The sequence below is a fragment of the Branchiostoma floridae genome, chromosome 11 (assembly GCF_000003815.2).
Source record: "Branchiostoma floridae strain S238N-H82 chromosome 11, Bfl_VNyyK, whole genome shotgun sequence".
NCBI lineage: Eukaryota > Metazoa > Chordata > Leptocardii > Amphioxiformes > Branchiostomatidae > Branchiostoma > Branchiostoma floridae.
Window position 1 is genome coordinate 22,955,173 of NC_049989.1, and position 26,636 is coordinate 22,981,808.

General features: G+C 42.5%; 3 protein-coding genes across 3 annotated transcripts in view; 1 reads left to right on the forward strand and 2 right to left on the reverse strand.

The window, feature by feature from the left end:
- LOC118425648 (cilia- and flagella-associated protein 251-like) overlaps positions 1–16,558 on the reverse strand; it is a 35,544-nt gene extending 18,986 nt beyond the window's left edge. Inside the window, exons 1-16 of the mRNA XM_035834625.1 lie at positions 16,443–16,558; positions 16,146–16,325; positions 15,120–15,539; positions 14,417–14,562; positions 13,827–13,970; positions 13,234–13,380; positions 12,321–12,424; positions 11,897–12,002; positions 11,426–11,584; positions 9,390–9,434; positions 8,849–8,975; positions 8,550–8,640; positions 7,965–8,102; positions 7,121–7,250; positions 5,887–5,942; positions 5,276–5,415 (exon numbers count right to left, since the gene is read on the reverse strand). Of these exons, the coding sequence (XP_035690518.1) occupies positions 5,276–5,415; positions 5,887–5,942; positions 7,121–7,250; positions 7,965–8,102; positions 8,550–8,640; positions 8,849–8,975; positions 9,390–9,434; positions 11,426–11,584; positions 11,897–12,002; positions 12,321–12,424; positions 13,234–13,380; positions 13,827–13,970; positions 14,417–14,562; positions 15,120–15,539; positions 16,146–16,311 (2,119 nt within the window). The 5' untranslated portion in view covers positions 16,312–16,325; positions 16,443–16,558. The remainder of the gene's footprint in view (positions 1–5,275; positions 5,416–5,886; positions 5,943–7,120; positions 7,251–7,964; positions 8,103–8,549; positions 8,641–8,848; positions 8,976–9,389; positions 9,435–11,425; positions 11,585–11,896; positions 12,003–12,320; positions 12,425–13,233; positions 13,381–13,826; positions 13,971–14,416; positions 14,563–15,119; positions 15,540–16,145; positions 16,326–16,442) is intronic.
- A 77-nt stretch (positions 16,559–16,635) lies between these two features.
- LOC118425647 (N-acetylglucosaminyl-phosphatidylinositol de-N-acetylase-like) lies at positions 16,636–20,452 on the forward strand. Its single transcript, XM_035834624.1, has 6 exons — positions 16,636–16,927; positions 17,680–17,779; positions 18,270–18,360; positions 18,504–18,603; positions 18,955–19,088; positions 19,819–20,452. The coding sequence occupies exons 1-6, from the start codon at positions 16,693–16,695 to the stop codon at positions 19,921–19,923; spliced, it is 765 nt and encodes a 254-aa protein (XP_035690517.1). The 5' UTR covers positions 16,636–16,692; the 3' UTR covers positions 19,924–20,452.
- A 751-nt stretch (positions 20,453–21,203) lies between these two features.
- On the reverse strand, positions 21,204–26,602 carry LOC118425419 (carbohydrate deacetylase-like). Its single transcript, XM_035834228.1, has 6 exons — positions 26,473–26,602; positions 25,742–25,894; positions 24,489–24,671; positions 23,857–23,956; positions 22,842–23,019; positions 21,204–22,240 (listed from the first exon to the last, which is right to left on the reverse strand). Exons 2-6 carry the CDS (start codon positions 25,868–25,870, stop codon positions 21,937–21,939), a joined length of 894 nt encoding a protein of 297 aa, XP_035690121.1. The 5' UTR covers positions 25,871–25,894; positions 26,473–26,602; the 3' UTR covers positions 21,204–21,936.
- Positions 26,603–26,636: the final 34 nt, after the last annotated feature.

Genomic DNA, 26,636 nt, shown 5'->3' on the forward strand with positions numbered 1-26,636 from the left:
AAGGCATTCATTCCTGTATTCAAGACGTATACTAGTGCTGGTGTGGTAAAAGTGACACTAGTGTGGTAGACTGGCATCATCAACAAAGTTGGTAACCACACTGTCTCATACTGTAGCTTCCATATTGGTGTCACTTTTACAACTATCCAATAAGTATCATTTCTACAACTACAGTCCTAAGTACCTCACAAGTGTCACTTCTACAAGTACAATTATTAGGCTAATACACAATATATTTGCACATTTTGGTACTTTATTGTCATGTTGACCATCCCTGCAGAAGAAAAAAATTCTTGTTTTTTTCTGAAATAAGGCAAAAATTAATGCGCGCGCTGATGTCATCCATAAAATTTACTTGCTGTGGCCTTAGCTCAAGAAAATAGTCCATTTGAGGGTCCATCATCGGCAAGCCATCAGACTGAATGTGTAAATGTGTAGTACTCAGTAACATATGAGAACCTGGCATCAAACCGCAGCATATACATTGTACTGCACATCCTGCTATAATTACGAGGGGCATTCAATAAGTAATGCCCCTGACCCACTTCCAGTTGTCTGATCTAAAGGAAATTTTGCATGTGTAATGAGTCATATCTCTATGGGTTATGTTGCAAAAAACAGCTCTGAACTAATTGTGGTTACTGATTTACTGGTGTTTGAACTGAGTCAGGTGTGAAATGGACCAGGTGTGAAATGGAGCAAGTTGAGTGTCGCGCAGTGATCCGGTTTTTGTATTTGAAAGGACGCACACCAAAGGGGACTTTTGAAGAAATGAAAAAAACTTATGGTGATGATGCCCCATCATATGACCTTGTAAAACGCTGGCATCCTGAATTCAAACAAGGTCGGAAGTCTGTGGAAACAGCTCCCAGACCTGGTCGTCCCTCTTCTGCCATTGATGAGGCATCTGTCGGAGGACCAACCTGGGATGTCCTACAAGAACGGTGTCCAGAGCTACATCAAATGATGGGAGAAATTTGCAAAACTCTGGGTGGTTCCTATGAAGAGAAAAACTAATAACTGTGCCAAGTTTCATTAATCTCCTGCTATGGGAAATGGGTCAGGGACATTACTTATTGAATGCCCCTCGTACACCAGTCCTACAGGTTTGGAATGTTTGAAGTACAATGTAGTAGGCAATCAACTAACATCCTGTTATTGTAAGGATGTGCGGGTAGCTACCAGGACGTGATGTATGAAGAGCTATTGATGACTTCCATCTCAGGGACACAAATGATGCACGGAGCCTTAATAGAATTAATTTTTTTTAAATGCCTACTTTCATTTGTCCAACCCATGCCTGAAGGGGAACAACTTTCAGATGATAAACCAGATAGTGAGTGTGAGGGAGGAACTGCTCTTGAACATCTAACCTAAACATTTAGGTACACAGAAAAAAGTTGGATGCATGAGCATGAAATAAAGAGGCCGTCAGCAAAACTCCTTCATTGCAAACCTAATAGTACTGTATGATTTGACAGACTGAGATAATGGGAAATTATAAAATTATATACATGACTTATATACAGTGTATTGCAGTTTTGAAATTTCCGAGGCAATTATTGTAAGGATTTGCCGGTACCATCTAGGACGTGATGTCCAAGAGGTATAATGAATTCCATCTCAGGGACACAAATAATGTAGTACACAGTGTTCAGAATTCATTTTTAATCTAAGAATAGTTGCTCTGGTGCACCTAACTTAGCATTTAGGTGTGCAAAAAAAGAGTTGTTGGTCTCAGATCTAATAGAAAATTGTTTAACTGGAAAAATTAATAAAAAAAAGCCTGAGGACGAGGTTTATGCCTTGGAGCACTCAATTTCATAGAGTGAATACAGTCATGTCCAGACCTTACTTCAAGTTGGTAGATATTTTCACCGTACACTGTCCAAAAACCAAGGAAATGAATTGGTGCGGCCTAAACATGAGAGAGCTCTCAACATCATGCTGTAAGACTGAAATACATAAACTTTATGATAAAGCTGGTTTGGTTTTGCCCTCTAGGCTATACCCTACACAATATGCATGCAGAGAAGCATGTTGAACACCTTGTTTACAATGCATGGGTGGACACAATCATAATACATGTGCTAAGGTACTAGACCATATATACCAAAGCTATAAGAAGGGTCACTTAAAAGAATTTAGTAATTTTCTTCTTAACCTCTCTACTGAATTTAAAAGGATTCCTCAAGAACTGTCCTAATTGGCTTCTAAAAAATCCCATGAGTCTTAACAGTTTATTTCATGACCTACCAACAACCCCGCATGCGTGTCAGTGAGCTTTAAACATGCCGGTTGTTCCAGTTAAGGCTGAGGTAGAGTTCACAGATTAATAGCATCTACTGTAGATTTGTTGTTTTCACAGGGACTTATTTCACTGACTCAGGAGTGGAAAGAAAGGAATCCGATGCTTTTATGGCGTTTAAAGTTTGTGGTCAAAATAATACGGCTAAGCACAGAAACACATTTAGTTTTACGATTTTGCCAATGAAAGAGACATTGTGAAAACATTGTGAAAACGATGGCAAACATTTTAAGATTTACTGTTATAGCATCATGGCCGCTGCACCTTTAGAGCCAAGCAAAGACTGCTGTGAACAAGAACAACCACCATTATTTACCACCAGTCAAGACATGCCCACCTGCCCGAAGACCCCACAGGCTAGCACACCTGGGGCTCCTGGGCTCACACCTGAGGGGAGGGACGTCCTTCAGACCTACTGCAGCTTCATACGCAGTCTTCAGGACAAGGAGAGACCCGCCGCGCCGCTGTTCCATGCCTGGGAAGACGTCCAGGAAGAAATCTCCTGCGGCATCTGCCATGGGCTGCTCACCTGGCCCAAGGAGCTGCCCTGCGTTGGTAAGCACTCCTTTTGTAGGCAATGTCTTGAGAAACGACGGGCGGGTAAAGACCTTCCTTTCTCATGTCCAACCTGCTTCGAGCAAGTGCAGATACCGTCGCAGGGGATACCTGGTCTTCCAAACAGCCCCAAAGCCATTGTCAGTCTCTGTGACCAGTTCCGTAACAAAACAACGACAAATAGACCCTATTCTGGAAACTGGTGTGGCTTTCATCCAACAGAAGAACTTAAGCTGTACTGTAAGCCGTGCCAGGTGCCAGTTTGCAACGAGTGCTTGGATGAAATCCATGGTGATCACAGCACTGTGACCCTCAGGAAGGCCTTCCAAGGAGAAAGCGCTGTTCAGGAGTTCATCTCTGCGGGGTGGGACCTTCTGGAATCCTACTGCAGTTTCATCAGAGGTCTGAGAGAGACGGGGAAAAGGCTCGGCGAACGAAAACGTCACACAGACGAAAGCATCGCGGACGCTTACGACAACATGATACAGGCCCTCACCAGGCAGAAGGAAGACTTGCTGTCCCAAGTTGAGCAAAAGCACAGGCAGAATATTGGAGCCTTGCAATGCCAGAGGGACAGGGTGTTGGCAGATATAGCTGAACTGTCCGCTGCTTGCTGCATGGCGGAACAAGGTGTGAGGCAGGGAGGGGCAGACTTCCTTATACGGGAAACCAGCCTGATGCAGGCAGTAGGAAAGTACAAGGTTGAAGATGTGGCAACTCCACCACAAACATGTACACAGGCGGCTATTTTCCGACCCACAGACACCACAGTCCCCACAATAGGACATGTGACGTTCCAGTCCCTCCCGTCCCTACACATAAAAGTAGATCATGAAAAACATAGAGAGAAAGCAGCACCAACAGCCAGTAATATCTCAAGAGAGATTTTTGGTTCTGTCGACAACATCGAGTTAACCGAACCAAAACAAGAGGCTGCCCCATTACCCCTCACTGCTGTCACAGCATCACCTAGCAACAATGCAGCCTTGGCAACAACACGTCACCATGACAACCACAGTAACCGTGGCAACCATAAGGTGACATTTGGCGGAAGGGGGTCAGGGCAGGGGGAGTTTGACGGGCCCAGTGGCGTGACCGTCACAAAGGGCGGCGAGATTTTCGTAACCGACCACAGAAACCACCGAATCCAAGTGTTCGACCTGCTGGGGACGTTTCTACGCCAGTTTAAGGCGACGGTGTCTGACGATGAGACGATGCTGCCAGAAGACGTGGCCATGGATGGGGAGGGGAGGCTGTGGGTGGTGGGGGACCTCTACGCCGTGCAGTACACCCAGCGAGGCACCAGGCTGGGAAGGTTCGAGGTGCAGAGCACTCCACACATGAAAGGCATCGCCGTGGATACTGGCCAGAACCTCATCCTGGTATCCATGGCGATCCATGCCGAGGTTTGTTTGTTTTATTTATTTAACCAGGGGTAACAAATTGCCTTTCTAGGTGCTTTTCAATGTGCCCGGGGGGGGGGGGGGTAACCCCAGACATACATATACATATACATGTACATACATATCAAATAAAATAAGAAGTAACATTACATAAGAAAATCAACATTGACGTGTATACCTGCCAATACAAATCATTATAGCAACTTAGGAATAACCAATACATAGTATCATTTTACAATAATTAGTAAATCAAAATGCAGGTGCAGGTGTTCCGGCCAGACGGGGCCCTGGTGGGGAGCGTGGGCTGGCAGCAGGGAATGAAGGACCCGTGGCACATCGCCGCGGACGGGGACGGGAACATCCTCGTCTCGGACTACGTCAGACACTGCGTCCAGGCCTACGACAAGAAGGGCCAGTCTTCCTTCAAGTTTGGGGGCAAGGGGAGCGGGAAAGGGAGGTTGCTCCTACCCCGGGGGGTCTGCGTGGACGGAGCGGGGAACATCGTCGTGGCGGATGCCGGGAACGGCCGCCTGGAGCTGTTTGACAAGACAGGCAGGTTCATCCGACACCTCGCCACAGGCCTGCGACAGCCCTGCGCTGTTGCCATGGCAACCCAGGGACAGCTGGTCGTCACGGATACGGCGGATCATACAGTGACCATTTTCTACAGTTACTGACTAATGCACACAACTATTGAACTATTCGTATTGGAGATACCACAGCACTCAAAAAGTGCAAAGCTACATGCAATCTGCTTGGGGGGATAGTCATGACTGTGTTGCAGTGGAAATATTTGCAAAAGATCATGAGCTTCATAAAAATATGTAAAATTTCACACTGTGTGTCTATTTAGATGAGTCATTTATTGAAAAATTTGATGTTGTCACTAAGAAAATCCATTAACAGGAAAGTCCGTGCATGGACTAGACATCATCAATCTTATGTTGATAATTCATTAATTTCCTTGCATTTACTGACACTTAACTTGAAAACAAAAATTGGTACTCACCTAGTATCAGGCCTGTGGGGTCAAAGGCCAGGCAGCGTATCATGTTTCCTCGCTCGAACTGCCGGGACACGAGAACCTCCTTCCGCTCGTAGTCCCAGATCTTCAGCAGTCCAGAGTAACTGCCCATGCACAGCCTGGGTCTGAGAGTGTGTCAAGACATCCCATTCATCAGGGTTGAACAAGTTTTTGAAAAAATTATCTAACTTAATTTCCCTTTGAGGCATGTACATTGTACATAAAAAATCCTACTGGCATACACACACAAACTAACTTTTCACTGGCGAAAGGCCAGAAACCTAAAAGATAGTAATACTATGCAATTTCACTCACAGTAAGGAAATGCTTTAATCTACATATTTATTTCTCAGTTAAAAAAACAACATGTAATGGCCAGTTTGGATCACCCTTGGAAAATGTTTTTGCAGGTAAAAAGACCTTTAAATCCAAGTTCATCCTCTTTAGCTACTAAATTGTTATGGCTTACTGGTAATAGCATCAGCAAAAACACCAGCTGATTACAGAGATGATGGTCCTTCTTTATACATGAGATTATATATAATCATTATGGTACAAAGTTGAAATTTCTTTGCTTAAACACATTTGTAACTTACTCTGTGGGGTGTGTGCAGATGGCATGGACGGCTGCATCATGCTCCAACAGGATCACCTGAATGGGGGGAGGCAGGAAGTCACATCAAAAAAGCAAAAATTATCTAAAAATAATCAGCTGCTACAGGGATTGCGATCTGCATGGCAGAATCAACAATTTTATTGCAGCTTTTAACGGATTCTGATGCAACTTGAGACCATGTATTTTAGTCTCAAGATGACGCTGTTTGTAGGTCTAGCTGCTATTTGCCACTATAAAGAGATGATCACAGATGGAGCCTCTGTCAACAGATATTGCTGTTGAAGAATGTTTTGGGGCAGTCTTCCATTTGTAAATCTTAAGTTTCAAGTCGGTTAGAAAGTTTTGTCTTTCAAGCCCATATCTCAAAACTTGCAGACTCCGCTTGGGATCTCTACAGGTAGCATTGTAGACTGAACTGTCAGTGGTCATTTGATGATGATCAGGGTCGGAGATTTTGCCAGATTGTAATCTCTACCCTGACATATCATAATTCTCTTGAAGTACACAATCGTGTAATATTTCAGAATCCATGGATACATGTAGTTTGACCACAAATTTTGAACTCATTGGTTACAGTTGACATTAGATTGATTATATTTATAAGCATGACGAAATGTGTAACAGTGATTGGTCCACTAAGCATTCAATTTCTAACACCAACAAGATCTGTAACTTTGTACCTTTAAGTAATTTAGAGGTTTAGAAAAATACCTGATGAGTAAAAAAGCACTCCTGTGTAGCAGTGATGCAGAAAAGGGGATAGAATTTCATTAGATATACTGTTACCCAATGGCAGTTCCGTAACACCTGTTCATTTTTCTTACTACTATTTGTATCCACTTTTAAAGTTTGTCTCAAAAAAACAGTTGTCAATGAGCAATGTCTCTGTTTTCCAGTATCACAGGTCATACTTGAAAAAGGACTTAAACCTCTTTTCTTGACTCTGATCTGTCCAACGTCACTTGTACGTGTATCAGGATACTAACAATAACATTACAGATTAGTAACTGTAGTACCAAACTGTATCTACCACCAATTCCACTCCAAATACCATGCAGTTCCAGTATTTTCAAGATATATTTATATAGACTAAGTTTATAATTGATTTACCTTTCCCTCACTCCCAACAATCATATTCGTTTCCCCCACGTGCACATTCGTCAAACTATATTCCTCTCCCCCCACCTAAAACAACCTCCCACCCCCATGCTTACATCCAGAATGGTTCCGTCCGCCTTGACGTGCCCCATGACAGCGGTTGCCGTGCCAACGATGAAGTCCTTCACAACAAACTTGCTGGCAGCGATGGTGGCGTCAGGGGGGAACCCGCTACTCTCCACCACGCTACAGGGGGGAAATAATTTAGTTACTGTTACAGTTTTATTTGCAAATTCATGCCTGAGGGCTAATAAATGCATTAGCTGTAGTAGAGGTAGGGTCATACGGTGTATTTCAGCACCGTTGGGGCTATACTGCCCCTTACGGGTGACATACCCTTTCTTCTAGCTGAATACGAGACGAGGATGTGCTAGGTCTCCTGTCTAGGTGAATGTGTTATTTTTGTGCACGGGGCATTTGGTCGGCCAGCGAAGCCTTTTTTTCATTAGCCAGCAGAATTTTTTGCATGATTACCCAAATAGCAGTGTTTTTATGCAATTTTGATAAATTTGCATCATCAGTCATATATTGCAAAAAGTTATATGGGATTTTTTTTTTCAGATAAGAAGTAAGAATAAAAAAGTGCAAAATGATTACATTTTAGGGTCAAAAATTAATATTTCACTGGCTCCAGTTCCCAGAATTCTGACTCTGGTTCCGAATTCTGGGTCATCAATGGCTGCTACATAGTCTTAACCTCATTCTTACCTAACATACAATGTATGTGATACTAAGCCATTTGGGTTCAATATTGCTCAAATAAGGGAGTCAGTCTCAAATTAAACTGGAATTCCCAAATTAAACTGAAGGGTGTTATGTTCTACCACAACTTAAGACAGAACAGACGATGCCAACAAGTCTATCGGAAAGAAGCAGGAAACGGTGTAATTTGATACTCACTCGGTGATGAATTCTGGCATGTACATGAAGGAGAGCGCGTTGACCGGCCCAAGGTCAAAGTCGCTGTACCAGTTAATCATCGTCAGCTGATCGTCGTAGAACTTCACGTGACCCATGACATCACCCGTCACGATGTAGCTGCATAGTTCAGGGCAAAGGGCAAATGTCATAGGTCATCACTGAACTTATTTGCAAAATTGTCAAGTTTTGACATTATGTAACTGTTAAGGCTCTACAAAGATAAAAGATGAATGTTAACATATATGCATACACATGACCTTAAGATTTTCCTAAATTGATTGAAAACCATCATCTTGACAATGATAATTTTCTGAAATGTAAGAATTATAGCCATAACCAACACAATAACCTACTTTCACTTTATTCATCGCTTCAAATAATTCCTTAAATAGTCACCCTAATGGCTGTTACAGATTGCTACCGACAATAAATTTGAGTAACATCAGGTTTCAGCTGAAGAATACAATACTTTGGCATGTTTCTAAAAAAAATCTTCAGGAAATGGAAATGTCATTTATGTACAGCTATGAATGATAATGATTGTAACACTGTTGTATGACTGACCTATCGGTTGTAGTGAGGACTGTGATGGCTCGATCCTGTAGTCTGACCAGCTTCAGGGCCTTCTTAGTGGCATCGTTGCTGTTAGCAGGGGCTACACAAAACAAACAAACAAATAAACATGCAATTTATGCAAATCAAGAGTGAAGAAGTAAAGTACTAAATGAGACTTGAAGACACAAATAAAACAAGCTGTGGAAGAAAGGGAAACAATGAGGCAGACAGGAGTGAAAGAAAGAGAGAGATAGAAAGGAAATAAAGAAGATTCTTAGCAAGAAAGAAGAGATGAACGAAACTGTTACCTTCAGAGCTGGGCCTCTTGCTATCCCAGACCACGATGTTTCCCACGCTGGTAGCGGTGAAGGCGCGCGTGCCGAGGTCAAACTGGAAGATGGACTGACTGTACTGTCCGACCGCACGGTTAAACGTCTGCGGAGGAACAAAGTTATCATCATTTGTAAAAGACTTTAGCAATTGAGGATATGATATGTGTGTAAATATTAAATGATCTGTGCATTTTGTAAATCAGCATTTTAAAAGGAATTCAGGCTGATTTCCCCCTAAAAAATGTTGAAGAAAAAGTTGAGGATATGTGTGTAAATATTAAATGATCTGTGCATTTTGTAAATCAGCATTTTAATAAGAATTCAGGCTGATTTCCCCTTAAAAAATGTTGAAGAAAAAGTTGAGGATATGTGTGTAAATATTAAATGATCTGTGCATTTTGTAAATCAGCATTTTAATAGGAATTCAGGCTGATTTCCCCCTAGGCCCTATAAACTGTTGAAGAAAAAGTTTCAGATGACACAAGACTAGTTTAGTTATAATGTCAAGTCTACTCACACTGTCGTCCAGTTCAGGTGCATAGTACTCCAGCTTTCCTCCCTTCTGCAACACACAAAGACAGACAAACAATTCAGCATCACCATCATTATGGTTGTTTGTTTGAGCCTAAGTTTGTACATTCATGTAAAACTGTTCCACACCTGTTAAGAAAAACTTGTTTATGTCGTACTGTGGCCAAATATATGGCGCGCAATTATGGAATTCTGTCAGTGCGGGTGTCCTCTCTAAGTGCCGGATAACATATAACAACTGTTTTCGGATTATCATGAATCTTCCACGACGATGCAGCGCTAGCACTATGTTTGTGTACAATTCGACCGACAGCTTTGAAGCAAGGCGTAGGAAAATGTGTTATTCTTTTCTACAAAGATTAACGTCTTCCAATAATATCATTGTCCAGCACTTACTGACGTCAGACATGTTCTACAGAAATTCTTTTTTCCAGAACTGTTATGACTTATTGTACAGGTAGAGATTTTAATGTATATGTATGTATCTTTTGTGTGTCTTTGGGTTTTTAACCTGAAATAAAGAATAAAGAAAGAAAACTCAAATCGGCCAGCTGGCCGCTTTTCACTGAGGTAATGAGGAAAGAGGTAAGGACTTTTGTTTGTTTGTTTTATTTGGATCTCCATTATACCCCCCTCACATTAGGCGCGATTCAATCGGACGACGAGTCTGCGAGCTCTAAATCATGAGGAGGCATGACCCTGAAGGGAAGGGGGAACTCTGCCATTTCTTCGTCGGCATCAGGGTCATGCCTCCTTGTAAATTAGAGCTCGCAGACTCGTCGTCCGATCGAATCGCGCCTAATGTGAGGGGGGTATAAGTGATACTAAATGTAGTATCACTATTCTTCCTGGAGTCCTACAATACATGAGCAATAAATACAAAACATAAGCAACAAATCTTATACAATAAGTAAACAGAAAACTAACAAAATCAACTGAGGTTACTCAGAGTGAAGGTTGGAGATCAGAGGTCAAATAAAAATGTAGGAAGCCATAACTTAGGTTTTGTATGCAGAAGGTGAATAAAACAATGATTAACAAAACATAATTGATTCTAACAAACTGAATATGCATTATGAATATAAGTACAAAGTAAAGTAGTCGTAATGATAATAAATAACATGATGTAAACACCTATACATAATTGAAAATGACACTAGCGACAAAATAAACCATAAGTAATGTATTTCCAAAACAACAGCAACCGCTGAATGAAATAAAGGTAATATAAAAGAATAAGGTTGCCTTTGTCTTCATTCATCCATTGGATTTAAAGACAACCGAGTGGTCCCTTCATTTTACAACAGTTAATTTTCAAGAGGGCCCGGTTTATACAGAAATGAGACATGTAATATTCAGTCAAAAGACAAATTCAAGTGGACGACATGCAGATGACCTGTGACTTTACCACAACCTGTGAATACCAATGAGTAGAAGATGACCTGTGACCTGTGACTTACACATGAAGATGACCTCTGACCCATGACCTGTGACTTACCCATGAGTAGAAGATGTCCTGTGACCCATGACCTGTGACTTACCCATGAGTAGAAGATGACCTGTGACTAATGACTTGTGCCTTACCCATGAGTAGAAGATGACCTGTGACTCCTTATCTGTGCCTTACCCATGAGTAGAAGATGACCTGTAACCTACGACCTGTGACTTACCCATGAGTAGAAGATGACCTGTAACCTATGACCTGTGACTTACCCATGAGTAGAAGATGACCTGTAATCTATGACCTGTGACTTACCCATGAGTAGAAGATGACCTGTGACTCATGACCTGTGCCTTATTTTTTTACCCATGAGTAGAAGATGACATGTAACCTACGACCTGTGCCTTACCCATGAGTAGAAGATGACCTGTAACCTACGACCTGTGACTTACCCATGAGTAGAAGATGACCTGTAACCTATGACCTGTGCCTAACCCATGAGTAGAAGATGACCTGTAACCTATGACCTGTGCCTAACCCATGAGTAGAAGATGACCTGTGACCCATGACCTGTGACTTACCCATGAGTAGAAGATGACCTGTGACTCGGAGTTGCTGACCAGCTCGGTGGGATCCTCAGGGTTGAACAGGACGTAGTTCTGGTGTCCGTACGCCGGGTCCAGCTCGGCCTGGCAGATCGGCCCGTCCGACTCCGTGGTCCAGTCCCAGATTGCGACAGTCTGGAAACAGGAATCCAGCTTTAGTGAAATTTAATTCCACAGACGCAAGACTGGTAAGAGACCCCTGAGCACCCAAATGACAGATGACTCAATAGTCACTAGATATAGACTAAGACATAGTGTACTTCCGAAAGACTATTAATGAGTTGCAACACAAAGTGTAATTGTCTGTCCCTTTGACAATAGCAATGATCTATTTCCAGGGAAACAGATCTAGACCAGAGCACAGATGTCAAGACACTAAATACCAAATATGTATATGACATGACAGGATGTGGTAGAAAATTGCTGAAAATCGGTGTTCAATGTTACCTGGGTTTCGGCGGCGCTAACAGTGACCAGGAACTTTGCATCAGGGGTCATCGCCATGGTAGTCACGCCCCCCACATGGGGGTCAAACAGGGTCTGCACGGGGATACTGGAAGAAAAATGAAATAAACATCATTTATTATCAGCTTATTCAATAACAATTTTCACTAAGGGCAAGACATCTTGGATGGAAGCGACTATTCTAGCGAGGGACAAAACAGCTCATGAAATTTTCAATATCATCTTAAGTTTGTAATGGGTTCTGAAGTTTTAATTTCTAAATCTTGTTTTAGACTTATTTCTACATCATCCCTTTGGATTCATGTTACGCTGGTTATGTGATATGTCATAATCATCATTAAGAATATCAAGACGATACAATGAGTAAGGTTATCAGGTTACATGTAGGAAGATGATATCATGTTACCATGAGTAGGAGTCCCACACGATGACCATGCTGTTCTGTCCACTGTCTGCTGTGGCGATCCAACGTCTGTCCTCACTCACACAGGTACTGGAGATCACGTTACACTAGGAAAACATGGCTATCATGTTACACAGGGGACACATGGGTATCATGTTACACAGGGGACACATGGGTATCATGTTACACAGGTACTGGGGATCACGTTACACTGGTGGATAAACAGACACATTGTATAATGTCACACAGTTACTGGACTTCTAAACTATTTTAGACTGCATTTTCTAGACTTTAAATTCTAAGTGAGGCATAGCCTGTAGATTTTTCTGCCTGGCCTGTTTTGGAAAAGGAATACCACTTACAATAACAGCTGGTTTAAAGGTATAATAGTTTAGGGATATACATAATCCCCTCCTACTTACATGCCCCTGCAGTAGTTTCTGTGTGTTGTTACTGTAGTACTCACATGCCCCTGCAGTAGTTTCTGTGTGTTGTTACTGTAGTACTCACATGCCCCTGCAGTAGTTTCTGTGTGTTGTTACTGTTACTGTAGTACTTACATGCCCCTGCAGTAGTTTCTGTGTGTTGTTACTGTAGTACTTACATGCCCCTGCAGTAGTTTCTGTGTGTTGTTACTGTAGTACTTACATGCCCCTGCAGTAGTTTCTGTGTGTTGTTACTGTAGTACTTACATGCCCCTGCAGTAGTTTCTGTGTGTTGTTACTGTAGTACTTACATGCCCCTGCAGTAGTTTCTGTGTGTTGTTACTGTAGTACTTACATGCCCCTGCAGTAGTTTCTGTGTGTTGTTACTGTAGTACTTACATGCCCCTGCAGTAGTTTCTGTGTGTTGTTACTGTAGTACTTACATGCCCCTGCAGTAGTTTCTTTGTGTTGTTACTGTATATAGTACTCACATGCCCCTGCAGTAGTTTCTGTGTGTTGTTGCTGTAGTCATACAGCACCGCAGTGTGCGCACACGTGTACAGGACCAGTCTGCGCTGATCGTCTGTCATGTTGATGGCTGGAACTCGCTTGTTCAGACCAAACGACCAGACCATGTTCTAGGGGAAGTGAATAGTGTCATCAGGTTGGTACATCACTGAATAAAAAGACTCTTTCTTCATATAACCCTTGCTTTATTTTCATCAGGTTGGTGCATTGTATGTTCAACTGAATAAACAGACTTTTCTCACAACCCTTGCTTTACTTCCACCAACGGTTTGGTGACAATCAGTCAATATTGCATATGATATCACAGTACATGTATATGATTATGACTTGTGTAAATACTTAATGTTTGTAACCGTAGCTGTAGAAGTGACACTTATTGCAGCTGCTGTACAATGTCAACTGGACAGAATTGCCCTCTCTTTGTTCTTGACGACATTCAGAGTTAAAAGGACACCCAATGTGTGAGGGGAGTCCACCCTTAGTACATTTAACTAAAGTTAAAGAACCCAACATACTTAATATGTACATTATACATAAGACATATGTTAGAACATACCAATGCGTCGATGGGGATGGGCTCTTCCGAAGCTTCAGACTTGCGAGAGACTGGAGTGTGTCTCCCCCCTACGGTGGGGGGTTTGGTATCTGCCACGCTCTGGTCGCCGGGGACAACAGGGCTGGCCTTTCCACTGGGAGGCTTCTGAGAGGGGAGGAAAAGAGTGAAAGAAAGAGAGATTCGTAAGTTCAAAAACTGTCATTAGTAGTAGTTTTGTTACGTTCCCTCTAGTGCAAACTCTATTTCAGTGTCAAGTTTCATAATTCCACTGGATGCCTAATAATATTAAGACTGCCAAATTGAAGAAAACAAAAGCAAACAATTTTCAGATGGATCTATGTATAAACACCTATATCCCCTATATAACCATTGCACACTTCAGATATCCAGATGTTTAAGACATTCTGAAGAAGGTGTTAAGACCATTCTTATAATGTGGCAGGCTTAGGGTACCCCATGAAATTATCTTATCTAAATCTTTATGGTTCAAATTTATGCAACGTTTGTTTCTGTTTTGTGTTATGTCCATATATCTTTTTCTGGTTCTAAATGTTTTCAATATCATTGGAAAAAAAATCAATATATCTCACCCCAGCACTCCCAGCCCGAGCACTCTTCTGTGAGGCTGCGCTGGACTTCCTGCTCCTCCCACTAGAGGGCCTCGCTGTGCCAGAACCAGGTCTGTCTTTACCAGCGCTTGGAGGTCGGTCCTTGCCGCTGGAGGGTCTTTCTTTTCCTGGGAAAGATGGTTTTCATTATCAAATCAATACAGTTTTATTCAAAACTGTATCAAGCAATCCTTTTCTGTCCATACAAAAAGGCTTTCAGCAAACCAAGAGAAAGGGTCTGCATGCCTTTTTCTGTAAGGCGTAGGCAGCTGATTTTGATTTCCCATAATTCGTAGGGAAAATGTCTTATTCCTGTAATTCCTAGCGAGGGGACCAAATTTTGCTTGATTGCCTTCCGTGATTTCAGTGTGATGTACACTGGGGGCTCTACTGAATTTAGCATAAAACGTTGTCGCGACCCCTCCATGCAGACCCTGATGAATTGAAAAAGATCTAAAAGTTGCTAATTCAGAATATAGTACATGCATGCAAAGTACCTTTTTTTCAGACCAATCTTCAAAAAGTGTTGGAACAAATGCACGTGTCTTATACACACGGATTCCAAATTTCAGGTATAATACATAACATAATAGACCAATTAGTTTCCTCGTGCAGCAACGCAACATAAGAATAAATAAATAAAATCTTAAGAGTACAAAAACGTCAGGTAAGAATGACAGAATACCTGCACTGGTTGGCCGCTCTTTCCCTGCACTTGCCGTCCGTTCCTTCCCCGCACTGCCTTGACGACTGCCTGGTGCACTACCCTCCCTACTCCCAGCCCGTGGGGTACCCTGTTGGCTTCCCGTGGGGGTGGGGGGTTTGCTGCCCCTGGGGGTGGGGGGCTTGCTCCCCTTAGGTGTTCCAGGTTTGCTGCCCTGTGGAGTCCCAGGTTTGCTGCCAGTCGGGGTGGGAGGTTTGCTCCCCCTAGCAGATCCGGCCTGACTTGCAGGCTTGCTGCCCGCTGGGCTCTGTGGTTTCTCTTCTTCTGTCGCTCCTTCTTCCTGGGCTGCTTCTACTGTCGGTGCCTCTTTTGTTCCCTCGGTTTCTGTCGGTTCAGCCTCTGGTTTATCTTCCTCAGTCTTCTCTTCTGTTTTTTCAGCTCCTGTAATGAAGTCATGTAAATTACACTCAACATCGCCACAAACAACGACAATGGTGCTATTATTGAAGTACAATCATTCATTGTAAAACACATATCCAATGTTTAAATGAAGCATAGTACTATTTGTAGTATACAGTAGAGTAGATTAATTCCTCAAGCTACCAACATCCTGCACACTGCAGTCGTCCCTCAAAAAGACATCTGGAGCCGCATAGTTCAAGTTTTGAACTTTTATATTCAGCCTGTCGGCCATGGTACTATTTGTAGTTAGGGCTAATGATAGGACTCCCCCTCCCCCATAGTGAGAAAATATGCACGAACGGTGGCGATGATCCTGTCAATAGGATGACCTATTCAATTAAGTCAAAGAAAATCTGAGAATGATCTTTTACTTAGGCATTCTTCAACAATTTACACTTGTCAGCAGTACTGCATGACTATCTAATACATCAGTATTTGATAAGCTACTTTGTAATATGGACTTGTGGGGCACAAGAATTGGCAAATGTCAAGAAGTTGTTAGGAACTTTTTTCACAAAAACAGTAAATTATTTCTTCAACAATATTTCCGCCCCCCTCCCCACACGGGCCCTTATATATACCCACCTTCTGCCGCCTCTGTAGGTCCCCGGTCTCCTGTCTCGGGGGCCTCGGGCTCGGGCTGTCCCTCGGCGTCGGCTGGAGGAGCCTCGGTCTCGGCGCCCTCGGGCCCAGCCGTCTGGGTCGCCTCTATCTTCTCCTCGGCCGGAACCGAACTTTCTTCGTCCGCCATCTTGGATTTCAAATCTGAGCGCATAACAAAAACAAATCACGATTTATCAGAAATTTGTCAAATAACAAGCCCTTTTGATGGCCCAAAATTAAAGGTAAGGTCTTAAAATTTTACGTTAATGTGATAATTACCCAATTTCTGGTGAAATCTCCGGGAAAACAAACTTTAACTCGCCCGCTTCCCAGTCGTCAAGGAAACTGTTTACCTGTCGTTATCGCCGAACCAGCCTGGTTTGCGGCAGTAGTAGATTCACCTTTGACCTGTGTTGAATTTTACGACAGTTCTGGAAAACATCATCATCACCGATTTCGCTTTGTTTTTCGAGCTGAAATTAATGAAGTTTTAGTTATAATTTCTAGCACAAGTTTCTTTTCAAGAAACATGGTTGTGCTAGTGATTGTTGTGTGCGTCCTTTCGTGTGCTGTAGTGCTTCATCTCTTCCTGTGGCTCCACCGACCCCTCCTGAACTTCGCCTCGGCGGCCCACCGCGCGGGGCGCCGAGCCCGGGTGCTGGTGGTCACGGCGCACCCCGATGACGAGTGTATGTTCTTCGCGCCGACCCTGCTGGAGACACTGCGGCTGGGACATCAGGTCTTCCTGCTGTGTCTGTCAACAGGTTACAAATCAGATTGGTACTTCATCCTAAGGCAGGGAAATGTTTGTGGTCTGTCCCTCTCCCCTTCTCTCTCTCTCTCCCCCCTCTCTCTACTCTCTCCCCTCTCTGTACTCTCTCCCCCTCACTGACTGACTCTCCCCCCCCCCCCTCTCGAGCTCTCTCCCCCTCCCCGACTCCCTTTCTCCTCCCCCTCTACTCTCCCCGTCCCTCCCTTTCTCCCCTCTCTCTCCCCCCTCTCTCTACTCTCTACCCCTCCCTTTCCCCTCTCTCCCTCTCTCTCCCCCTCCCTGGCTGCCTTTCAACCCTCCCTTTCTACCCTCTCTCTCCCAGCTCTCTCTACTCTCCCCCTCCCTGACTCCTTTTCTCCCATCCCTCTCCCCTCTCTTTCTCCCCCCTCTCTCTCTCCCTCCCTCCCTCCCTGACCTCCTCAATCTCATTCTCTCAGAAATTGCACAGGTCACAAATGAAGCTGTCTCAGTGTCTGTTAACAACTCAAGTGACTTGAAAATAATTACAGTATGCATAGACAGATGGCCGGCTATTAAACGTTATATATACTATGTACCATCAAAAGGTGGTCACAATGACATGGGTCACAGGTCCTTTAATGATACACAATGGCCATTTGGATAATATACAGAGGTGTCACTAATAAAGGTTTGGTTATGAGATAAACAGTGATGTGAAAAAGATTACCACAGGGATTTAAAGTCACATTCAATGTATATCAAATGGGATTCTTTCGTTGCTAGGTAACTTTGAGAAGAAGGGCGCCACCCGGCGACGTGAACTGTTGGAGAGTGCAGCAGTCCTGGGGATCCCAGCTGACAATGTCACTGTTGTGGACAATCCGTAAGTCAGTCCTGCTGTGTCCACACAGTCCAGGCTATCGACAGGAAGATGCTCTTGACATGATCCTCCTGTCAATAAGATTTCATTTATACTCTGGATGTAAGAATTCTTCCTGTCAATAGTCTTGGCAATATACTTGCTGTTCACTACATAGATACAGTACATATTAGGTACATTATCACTAAGTACTGTATACATTTGTACGCACTACTTAGTGACATATTCTCACCAGATGACTCTAGTAGGGGTTAGATGTGTAGAGGTTATGTTTTAATTATGACTTCCATCTTTAAGTTTAAGGAAAATTAAGGTTGTGCAGCCAGGTTGTCTTTAATTGGTGCGACTGGATTTGATGGAAGTTACCTGCTAAGCTAATGTGAAAGTATTTGGGGTATTTCATGTATGTTACAAGATTCCTTTTTTTAGAAATAAATATACTAACTTGTTACTAATATACGCATTAAGAAAAATTATCTCAACTTTGTTTCAGTGATCTTCCTGATGACATCAGCACAGCCTGGGACACCAAACTGGTCGCAGAGAAGATTTTGGAGCATGTCATCGACACATCTGCAAATGTGGTAATGTTTTTTTTACTTCGTCTGTCTCTGCCTTAGAAGCTGGTGCATTTCAAGTGTTAAAAAGGTGGTAGAACCAGCTAGATAGTACAGAGTTTTTGAATTTGAAGTTGAAGGCTCTGAACTCCCGCCCCCTCCTCCTGCAGGTCATAACCTTTGACCAGTATGGGGTCAGCGGTCACAAGAACCACAGCAGCCTGTTCCATGGGGTCAACAACCTGATGAAGAGGGGACACATGCCTGACAGTATGCTTCATTCCATTATTTATGTTTGGTTTGTTGAATTTCATATTCTAAAGATATTTTGTGTATAGATGATAATGATATACTTTATTTATATATATTCATTCATTCGTCCCATAGCCATTTATTTATATGATTGCTCTAAATCCAAAGTATCTTTAGATCATACAATCTGTAGTTGGTACAAAATAACTGTTAATAATGGCAAAGAGACACACTATTTTGTTGCTTTAGTTTTGCCTTAACTAATGACATAGTTAAGACTTACTATACCTCATCAACAATTCATGTTTCTAAACTCCTCTTTTAGAACAAAGTGGATATTTATTCTGAACATTTCTTTGTCATTACCAGATGTACTGGTCTATGTTCTTGAGAGTGTGAACCTCATGAGAAAGTACACCTCAGTCCTAGACGTCCTACCCAGCATCCTCAGCTCTGCTAATACCCTGTTCCTGTCTGGATACCCAGCAATACTGAAGGCTCAGGTAATGTATATGGTAGTTCTCAGAAATTTAATTTCATGTACTATTTCTCTGCAACAGTCAGAAACAAGCCTAATATGTGTAGGCTAATGGAAAGCTTTGTAGCATTCACTTGACCAATCAGCACCAAGGCTAGCACCAGTTGGCCAATAGAAATCTACAGGTGGCATTTACTCAACCAATCAGCACCAAGGCTAGCACCGATAGGCCAATGGAAAGTTAGGTAGCATCCAATCCACCAATCAGCACCAAGGCTGGCACCTGTAGGCCAATGGAAAGCTAAGTAGCATCCAATCCACCAATCAGTACCAAGGCTAGCACCTGGCTGTAGGTCAATGGAAGGCATGGTAGCATCCATTCAACCAACCAGCACCAAGGACAGCACCTGTAGGCCAATGTAAAGCTGGGTAGTATCTAATCCTCCAATCAGCACCAAGGCTAGCATCTATTGACCAATAAGAAGCTATGTTGCATACAGTGAGACATTCAGCACCAATGCCAGTATACAAAGGCCAATGGAAATCTAGGTAGCACCCAATCAACATCAAGGGTAGCAACTGTAAGCCAATAAAAAGCTAGGTAGTATCCAATCAACCAATCAGTATCAGATTTGACAGCCCCAAGACTGTCATCAAAGAATCAAGTTATAGATTTTTGTGACCTTATCATAGTTGTATGAAAGTATGGTTGCTCTTCATACCAATGTACTGACAAGTCTCCCTTCTCCCCACAGCGTGCGATGTGCACCCACAGGTCACAGCTCGTCTGGTTTCGATGGCTGTACATTGCCTTCTCAAGATACATGGTCATCAACACACTCAGGCCGCTGGGCAGATAGCACCGGTCCAAACTGGTTTTAACCAGTCCTCTTAACTGTGCTTTGCCTAGATCCTAAAAGCTCATGGTCATCAGCTACCTCAGGCCTTTGGTCAAATAGTACCAGTCCAAACAAGTTTCAACCAGATAAAGCTAGTTCTCTAGGTTTGTACACTGCATCAACCCCAGGCATTGGGTCAAATGGCACCAGTCCAAACTGGTTTCAACCAGATTAAACTGGTTCTGCTGGGTGTATATTGCTCAAGGTACATTGTTATCAACAGCCACAGACCTCAACCTTAGATAGTACCAGTTCAACTGGTTTTACCAGATTTTACTGGTTTCAGCCAGACTGTACCAGTTCAAAACAGTTTTGAGTGGACTCAACTGTTTCTAGCATAAACCCTACAGATACCCAGAGAGACATTTGACAAGGTAAAAGAAGACATTGACACTTGCTTGTCTATGAATTATAGATCTCTTTGATGTAGTATTGAATAAAATAATCATATCAAGGAGTTTCAAATTCATTGCTTATGTTGAGACCAAAAGATGTATGGATCATGCACTAAACACAACAGTTACTGTCATGAATAGCTACCAGTATGTGTAGTAAAATAACCAAACCCGAGATTTGTCTACTACTTGCATGTATAACAAGGAAATGATTTAGCATGGCCTAATTGAATTTTTCATGCAACACAAAACATGAATTACAATACAAAGTCAACATCATGCATGTGTATGTTACCATTACACAACAAATGTGATGTTTGTAAAACAAATTTTCAAAATATGCCATTGTTGTGTTTCTTTTCATAATTGTTGTCAATTCCGTCGCATACTCTGATTAAACCTTGTTGGAAGATCTTTTGAATATAATATCGTGATCATGATCTCAGTTTAATAGCCTACACTTCGCAGAGAAGGTTAAAACTATTTGGTGATGTTTTCTGCTTCACAATAACATTGACACCTTATTATCTAGGCAACAAACTGCATCATTGACACTAATCTCACTGGATTTAAAATCCAAACGTTGCAAATCTCAAAAATGCAATGATAGGACACTAACATGATAAATAATAATTGTTTTTCTTAAAAGTCAGAAAATAACTGTACAGTATCTTTTAATCCTTACAGCAATTGTACATGTAATTAAGCTTAAAACCCTTTCTTTAAAAACTACCAATTTTGAAAGTAAAATTGACACTGGTAAAATGGCTCAGTTAAGCCAATGTATCTAGTAGACTGAGTATGTAATAATATAGTTACTGTAATGGTATGTTTGTATTTGTCTCCACAACTGTGTGTTTAAAGACTAGGTCTGACATGCCAACAGTCTTCAGATCCTAAAATATAAACTTCTGTTTTAAAATTCTCTTCGAATGTTGTAAAGACTGTTATACAATCATATAATTGTAGTAAAACATCGCTGAAGTAGCTTTAGATATCTCAATAAGCAAAAATCTAAGAAAATATTAAAAATACTGACTCTGTCCATCACTGTGTTACAGGAAAATACATGTAAAAATACTTTTGAATTTACTTAGTATATATAGAATTTAGTACTGTGCACATCCATTGCATATAGAATACAATATCTTTATAAAATTAGAAAGTTGACCCTTTACAGAGTAACATTTTCTCAGGCAATTTGGCAATGATTTGTTGATTCTCGGATTCTAAAAAATATTTCTGAATTAGTATCACCATAAAAACAGGGTCTGACAGAAAAGTCTGCATGTACCTTCAAGTTGGTACGCAGAGTTTCTGCTGTGAATACAAGCATATTCAAGTTTTCCTCAAACTCCTCCGTTTTCAATACTTCTTTGCTAAAATATTGCTGTAAAATGCCCAGGAATCAACCATTTACATTGGCATTGCATTTTGCCTCAGTTTCTGTGAACAGTCTGATGTTAAAGGTTGAATGTAGTACTAATGTTATGCATGTATGAATTAATGTGTGGGTCACAACACAAGCAGTCACTGCCTGTCACCTACTTCTATTGTATTGTCTACAATCTAAATAAAGTCAAAGGTCAGCAAAAGAACATAATTCGATCCCTTCTTCCTTGTAAAACTTCTTGAGTCGTCCGTCCCCGAGAACGGTCATCTCGTGCCGGCGGTCATGTGACAGGGAGAAGTCATCGGGGCCCTGGCCACACCCGCCGCATCCCAGCATGCTCGGGTACCCAGGATGCACCATTACCTCACAGGTCACATGATTGGTGGGTGACCTGTCTGCTGATTGGTAGGCTGCTTGTAGCGAGTCGCAGAGATGCTGGACGGACATGTCTGCACCCATGGTGGCCAGGCCTACAAATGAATCAGTTAATCTGTAACACAAGGTAAAAACATGAAAATTCATCAAGTTCTAAATCAAATATTTTTCTAACAGTAAGGCCACACTGACTTAATTTTATGGATGACGTCCTCTGGATACCCCAAAACTAATGTGTGTGGGCAAAAAAGAAAAATTCAGCAAAAAATGCTGCTAAACCACAGGACTTTTTGTAACATCCAGCTGATGTTGTGTCATAAATATAGACTACACTTAAAACAGTCACATGACTAGGATATTTGTAGTTATCTTGGTTCTTTGATATCACTTTATTCAGGTTTACATTGTATCTATTGAGGATGCTGGATGGAGCAAAAAGCAAAATGTAAGAAGCCCAGTCTCCACAAAAACTATAGTGGGGCTAGTCCCAGCCTGTCGAAGCCCAGCCAGACCATTAGAATGAAATCACACACACACAAACACACACACACAAACACACACACATACACACACACACACACATACACACATTCACACAAACACACACACACACACACACATTCACACAAACACACACACATTCACACAAACACACACACATACACACAAACATGCCAAAAACAACCCTCCACAAAGAGAAAGAAACAGCCACTGACCTGAGTCCCTGCTGTAAGAAGACTTGCCGTGCCTCTCGACAGTCGTCTTCTACCTCCTTAAAGAAGTCCTGCTGTGCCTCGCTGACCCAGTCACAGGTCGGGAGGTCGGTCTGTACGGGTAGCCGCACCCACCTGACACCTGCTGCAGCTGCCGCAGCTGCAAAAGCATCACGAACACCTGGGAGGGGACAGATGATCGCTTAGAGTAAAGAGACAGCTACAATTTAGTAAAAGATAAACTCACCAGGGTTACTGTAAATGCAGAAATGCGGTTTTCACTGTGGCCACTTCACCACAAACTTCCACAAACATTTTTCCATTATAGTATTAGACTACAGACTATGACAATACTTAAGCATGCAATCAAACTTAAAACAACCAATCTTCATTTGTCCGCTACTGCAAAAGAAAATACCCCCGAACTTAAATGCATTGACAGTATTCTCCAAGCAGAGGTTGGTCTCAGAGATAGTAGTAGAAGGGGAGCGAGCCGGTAAAAATCCAGACCACTACTATCTCTGGGACCCAACCTCTGCTTGGAGACTAAACTGGGGTAACTGTTCCAATCATGGTTTAGACTGGATTTATCCCTCTGAGCCAGGGTGTCAGAAAGAGTTGGACACAACAGGTACCAATGCACAGCTTCTCATGAATAAAAAAAGGTTCATACATTCAAGCAAACAACGTGTATTCAACTTCAGTCCCATAAATCCAGCCTGATTTTATTTTGCGCCCGTAAGGGCCAATGGCAGGAAATCTAAACAATTACCAGTAGGTTAAGGACAAGTGGTAGCATGGTTCCATCCCAATTGTAGCTATTCTGTACTCACTCTGGTCTCAATTTGCTAATCTCCAAGCAGATCCTACATGGCATAAGAGAATATCAAAAGCTGGCAAAGGAGTGTAGTTGGCATAGGAGTGTGCATTGCACACCCCATGCCCACCACATACCCACTGCTGGGAGAATAAGTCTAAAGAAGTAAGAGTTTGCTTTATAGGAAGGGCCAAAACCCACCTGGCAGTACATGGACATGGTTGTGTCCGTCTATGTGTGTAGGCAGTTTCCCTAACTGGTCCACAAACCATCTCAGCTGGGCTTCTATTTCATCACGGACCTGGGGACACAGATCAGAAATGATAAATTTATTCAATCTCGAGTCCTTTTAGAGATTAAGCATATTTTCTAGCAGCTTCTATATGGACTTATTATCAACTTGCGATCTAACGGTAACAGAGGCGAAAACGTCTATATATTTTCTTGCAGCTTCTATATGGCTTAACGCTTGTAACCCAACAGCAAACAAATTCCCATTTCTGGCAATGTAAAACTATAAATAATACCTCCTTCCCGGGTTGACAGTTTAAGGAGGAAAACTTGGTATATGTATGTTAGAGGCTATCATTGAAGAGAAGGTGTATAGACATATAGTAGAGTGCAGTGTAGTGCAGTGCAGTTAGCTGAGATTCCTCAGCTAACTGCACTGCAGTCATCCCTCAGTAAGACATCTGGAGCCACATAGTTCCAGTTAAGAACTTTTGCCTACTGTGGCTATGGTGCTATAGATGTTTTTTAGCTAAGGAATGACCCTACTGTACATTACATTGTTAAGGAGATGTAATTCTGCAGCTGTAAGTTGATATCCAGACCTCTGTAGCGTCCAGTCCCCCGCTGTACGCTGCCTTCCTCACGCCCAGCTTCCCATGGAACCAGCCGTCACCGTCCACCAGGCTGGAGCCCTCCCGCAGGCGGTTGCAGACCGGTCGCCCCTCCGTCAGGTTCAAGTGCAGACCCAGGGGGATGGAGTGGAGCGTGGCAAGCTTAACGGCATCCTGGGTTGGAAAGAAAAAAGAAAGTTATCTCAGGTCTGTAAAAAAAAAAAGTTAAAGTTTGCCCATGCATCTACGGATGCGTAGGGTGGTGCCCATCTCCACTTCGAAGCCCTTGGACCACACATTTGTGCAAGTCACTACAGCAGGGGGCTGGTCCGCTGGTAGTGATGTGTGTTTAACTTCAATACTCTTCCTTATTAGTGCTGAGTGCTAAGCAGAGAAAGCAGCATGTACCATTTTTAGGGTCTTTGGTATGACTCGACCGGCTAGCCTGGGATCGAACTCACGACCTACCGAATGCAAGGCGAACACTCGGCCATTGCACCGGCCTGTAAAGCTGAAATGAATTCAATTAACTGTTGAGCTACTCTTCCACTGGTAGTACATGACAGAGGAAATAGACACTACTAGTATGTATCAGATTCTGCAGGTTCATTTTACCAGGGATATATAAAAATTATATATAAGCAAATAGGAGAATTATAGAGGACGTCCATACCTCACACTTAAGAACTTTATTGAAGTACTGAGACTGGACTATATGATAAGGACCTCATTGTACTAATGAAAGATGGAACATAATGGAAGCAGAACTATGTGAATGCTTCAACTTGTTAAGAGTATGAATATGTATGTGTATGTATGTATATCCGTGTCTCTGTGGCCAATCAGTAATGCAACCCCATCTGGTTGGCCATCTGGATCTACATGAATTGTAATTCTATCAGTCAAACAATCAAATAACCTTTATTTACACTGGAATAGCCCTATCGTCCTTCACCGCTCTCCCTGAGGTCCAGTAGAAGGGGGGCGGGAGGTCACAGGAAATGAATCAATCAATACAAAGTAACTAAAACATGGATCTGTGGGCCTGAGTTCGACCAGGGTCGATTCAGCTCCGACATGTTGTGAGGGATTGCTTTCGTCTTTCGGAGGGGACGTAATACGGGTGTCCAGAGTTGGAGGAGACGTGCCTTGAGCACGTAAAACAGCCTCTGTCTGAGTCACATGAACTAGGTCAGAGTTTGAGGCAGCAAAGTAGCTAATTTGACTTGCGCTCAAAGGCTTACCTCTGCAGCATCAGCATTGGCCATCAGGGACGCTGTGGTGACGTCGCCATGGAGATAGCTCTCCACGATCCCACGGTTCCGCTCAGGGCAGTAGCCGAAGTCGTCTGCGTTGATGACCAGTTTCTTCATGTCTTCTCAAAGTTGGCTAAGACGCTAAGAAAGAAAAGGTATATACATAAAAAGGTTGAAGAGGAAAAGAATTAATCATCTTACTAGTTAGTCTGTGTAACACAAACTCTGCTGTCCAGGGCTGTAACTGGCCGGCGGATGTTTGGCGGGCTGCTATGACACAGGCAATTTTGACACTAACTGGTCAGATCTACTGTGATATTAACCCCCAACGACCAAAGAGTTATGACTAACAGGTGAAAGTTAAGGTTCAATATTGTCAACAAAGAATCCATATTCTTTGCTACATGTTGATCTACAGTAAGAATCTGTGTAAAAATGGAACTTTCTTATGCTTACCTCAATGCTCTGAGTTTAAGTATTGGTTTTAAATGTACCCAATCGATCGATGTTATATGACCAGCTGCGGTTAAGTCCGTGGTAGGTTTGCGTAACACACGTCAATGCGGCCTCTCTTAACCGATCAATATGGACCAAATTTTTACCTAACACGAACGGGACATTTACACACACACAAATATTTCAGTGCACAGACAGTATTAGAAACAATTTAAACTTGTCTTTTAACTTTTAAGATTGTTGGAATAGGAGCAAAAACTCACCTGCTGAGCTGATTTCTGCCCTGTCATCCACTCGCGCGTTATGTATTACAGTAACAAGTTAATAAATACCGGCAAAATGAAGGCAAAGCAAACACAGGGTGCGGATGTCAGACCCTAAAGTGGCCGTCGTGTGTCGGAATGTAATATGATCTGGAAGCTAGCAA

What these genes read in the sequence shown, in the direction of transcription:
- LOC118425647 (XM_035834624.1), top strand. Translation starts at nt 16,693, where the DNA reads ATGGTTGTGCTAGTGATTGTTGTGTGCGTCCTTTCGTGTGCTGTAGTG. An exon ending in GTCACTGTTGTGGACAATCC is followed by an intron (nt 17,780 to 18,269) that starts GTAAGTCAGTCC and finishes ACTTTGTTTCAG; the next exon opens with TGATCTTCCTGATGACATCA. An exon ending in CAGCAATACTGAAGGCTCAG is followed by an intron (nt 19,089 to 19,818) that starts GTAATGTATATG and finishes TTCTCCCCACAG; the next exon opens with CGTGCGATGTGCACCCACAG.
- LOC118425419 (XM_035834228.1), bottom strand. Translation starts at nt 25,870, where the DNA reads ATGAAGAAACTGGTCATCAACGCAGACGACTTCGGCTACTGCCCTGAG. An exon ending in CCATGTCCATGTACTGCCAG is followed by an intron (nt 23,020 to 23,856) that starts GTGGGTTTTGGC and finishes GTCCCCTCCCAG; the next exon opens with GTGTTCGTGATGCTTTTGCA. An exon ending in TTCTTACAGCAGGGACTCAG is followed by an intron (nt 22,241 to 22,841) that starts GTCAGTGGCTGT and finishes CTTGTGTTACAG; the next exon opens with ATTAACTGATTCATTTGTAG.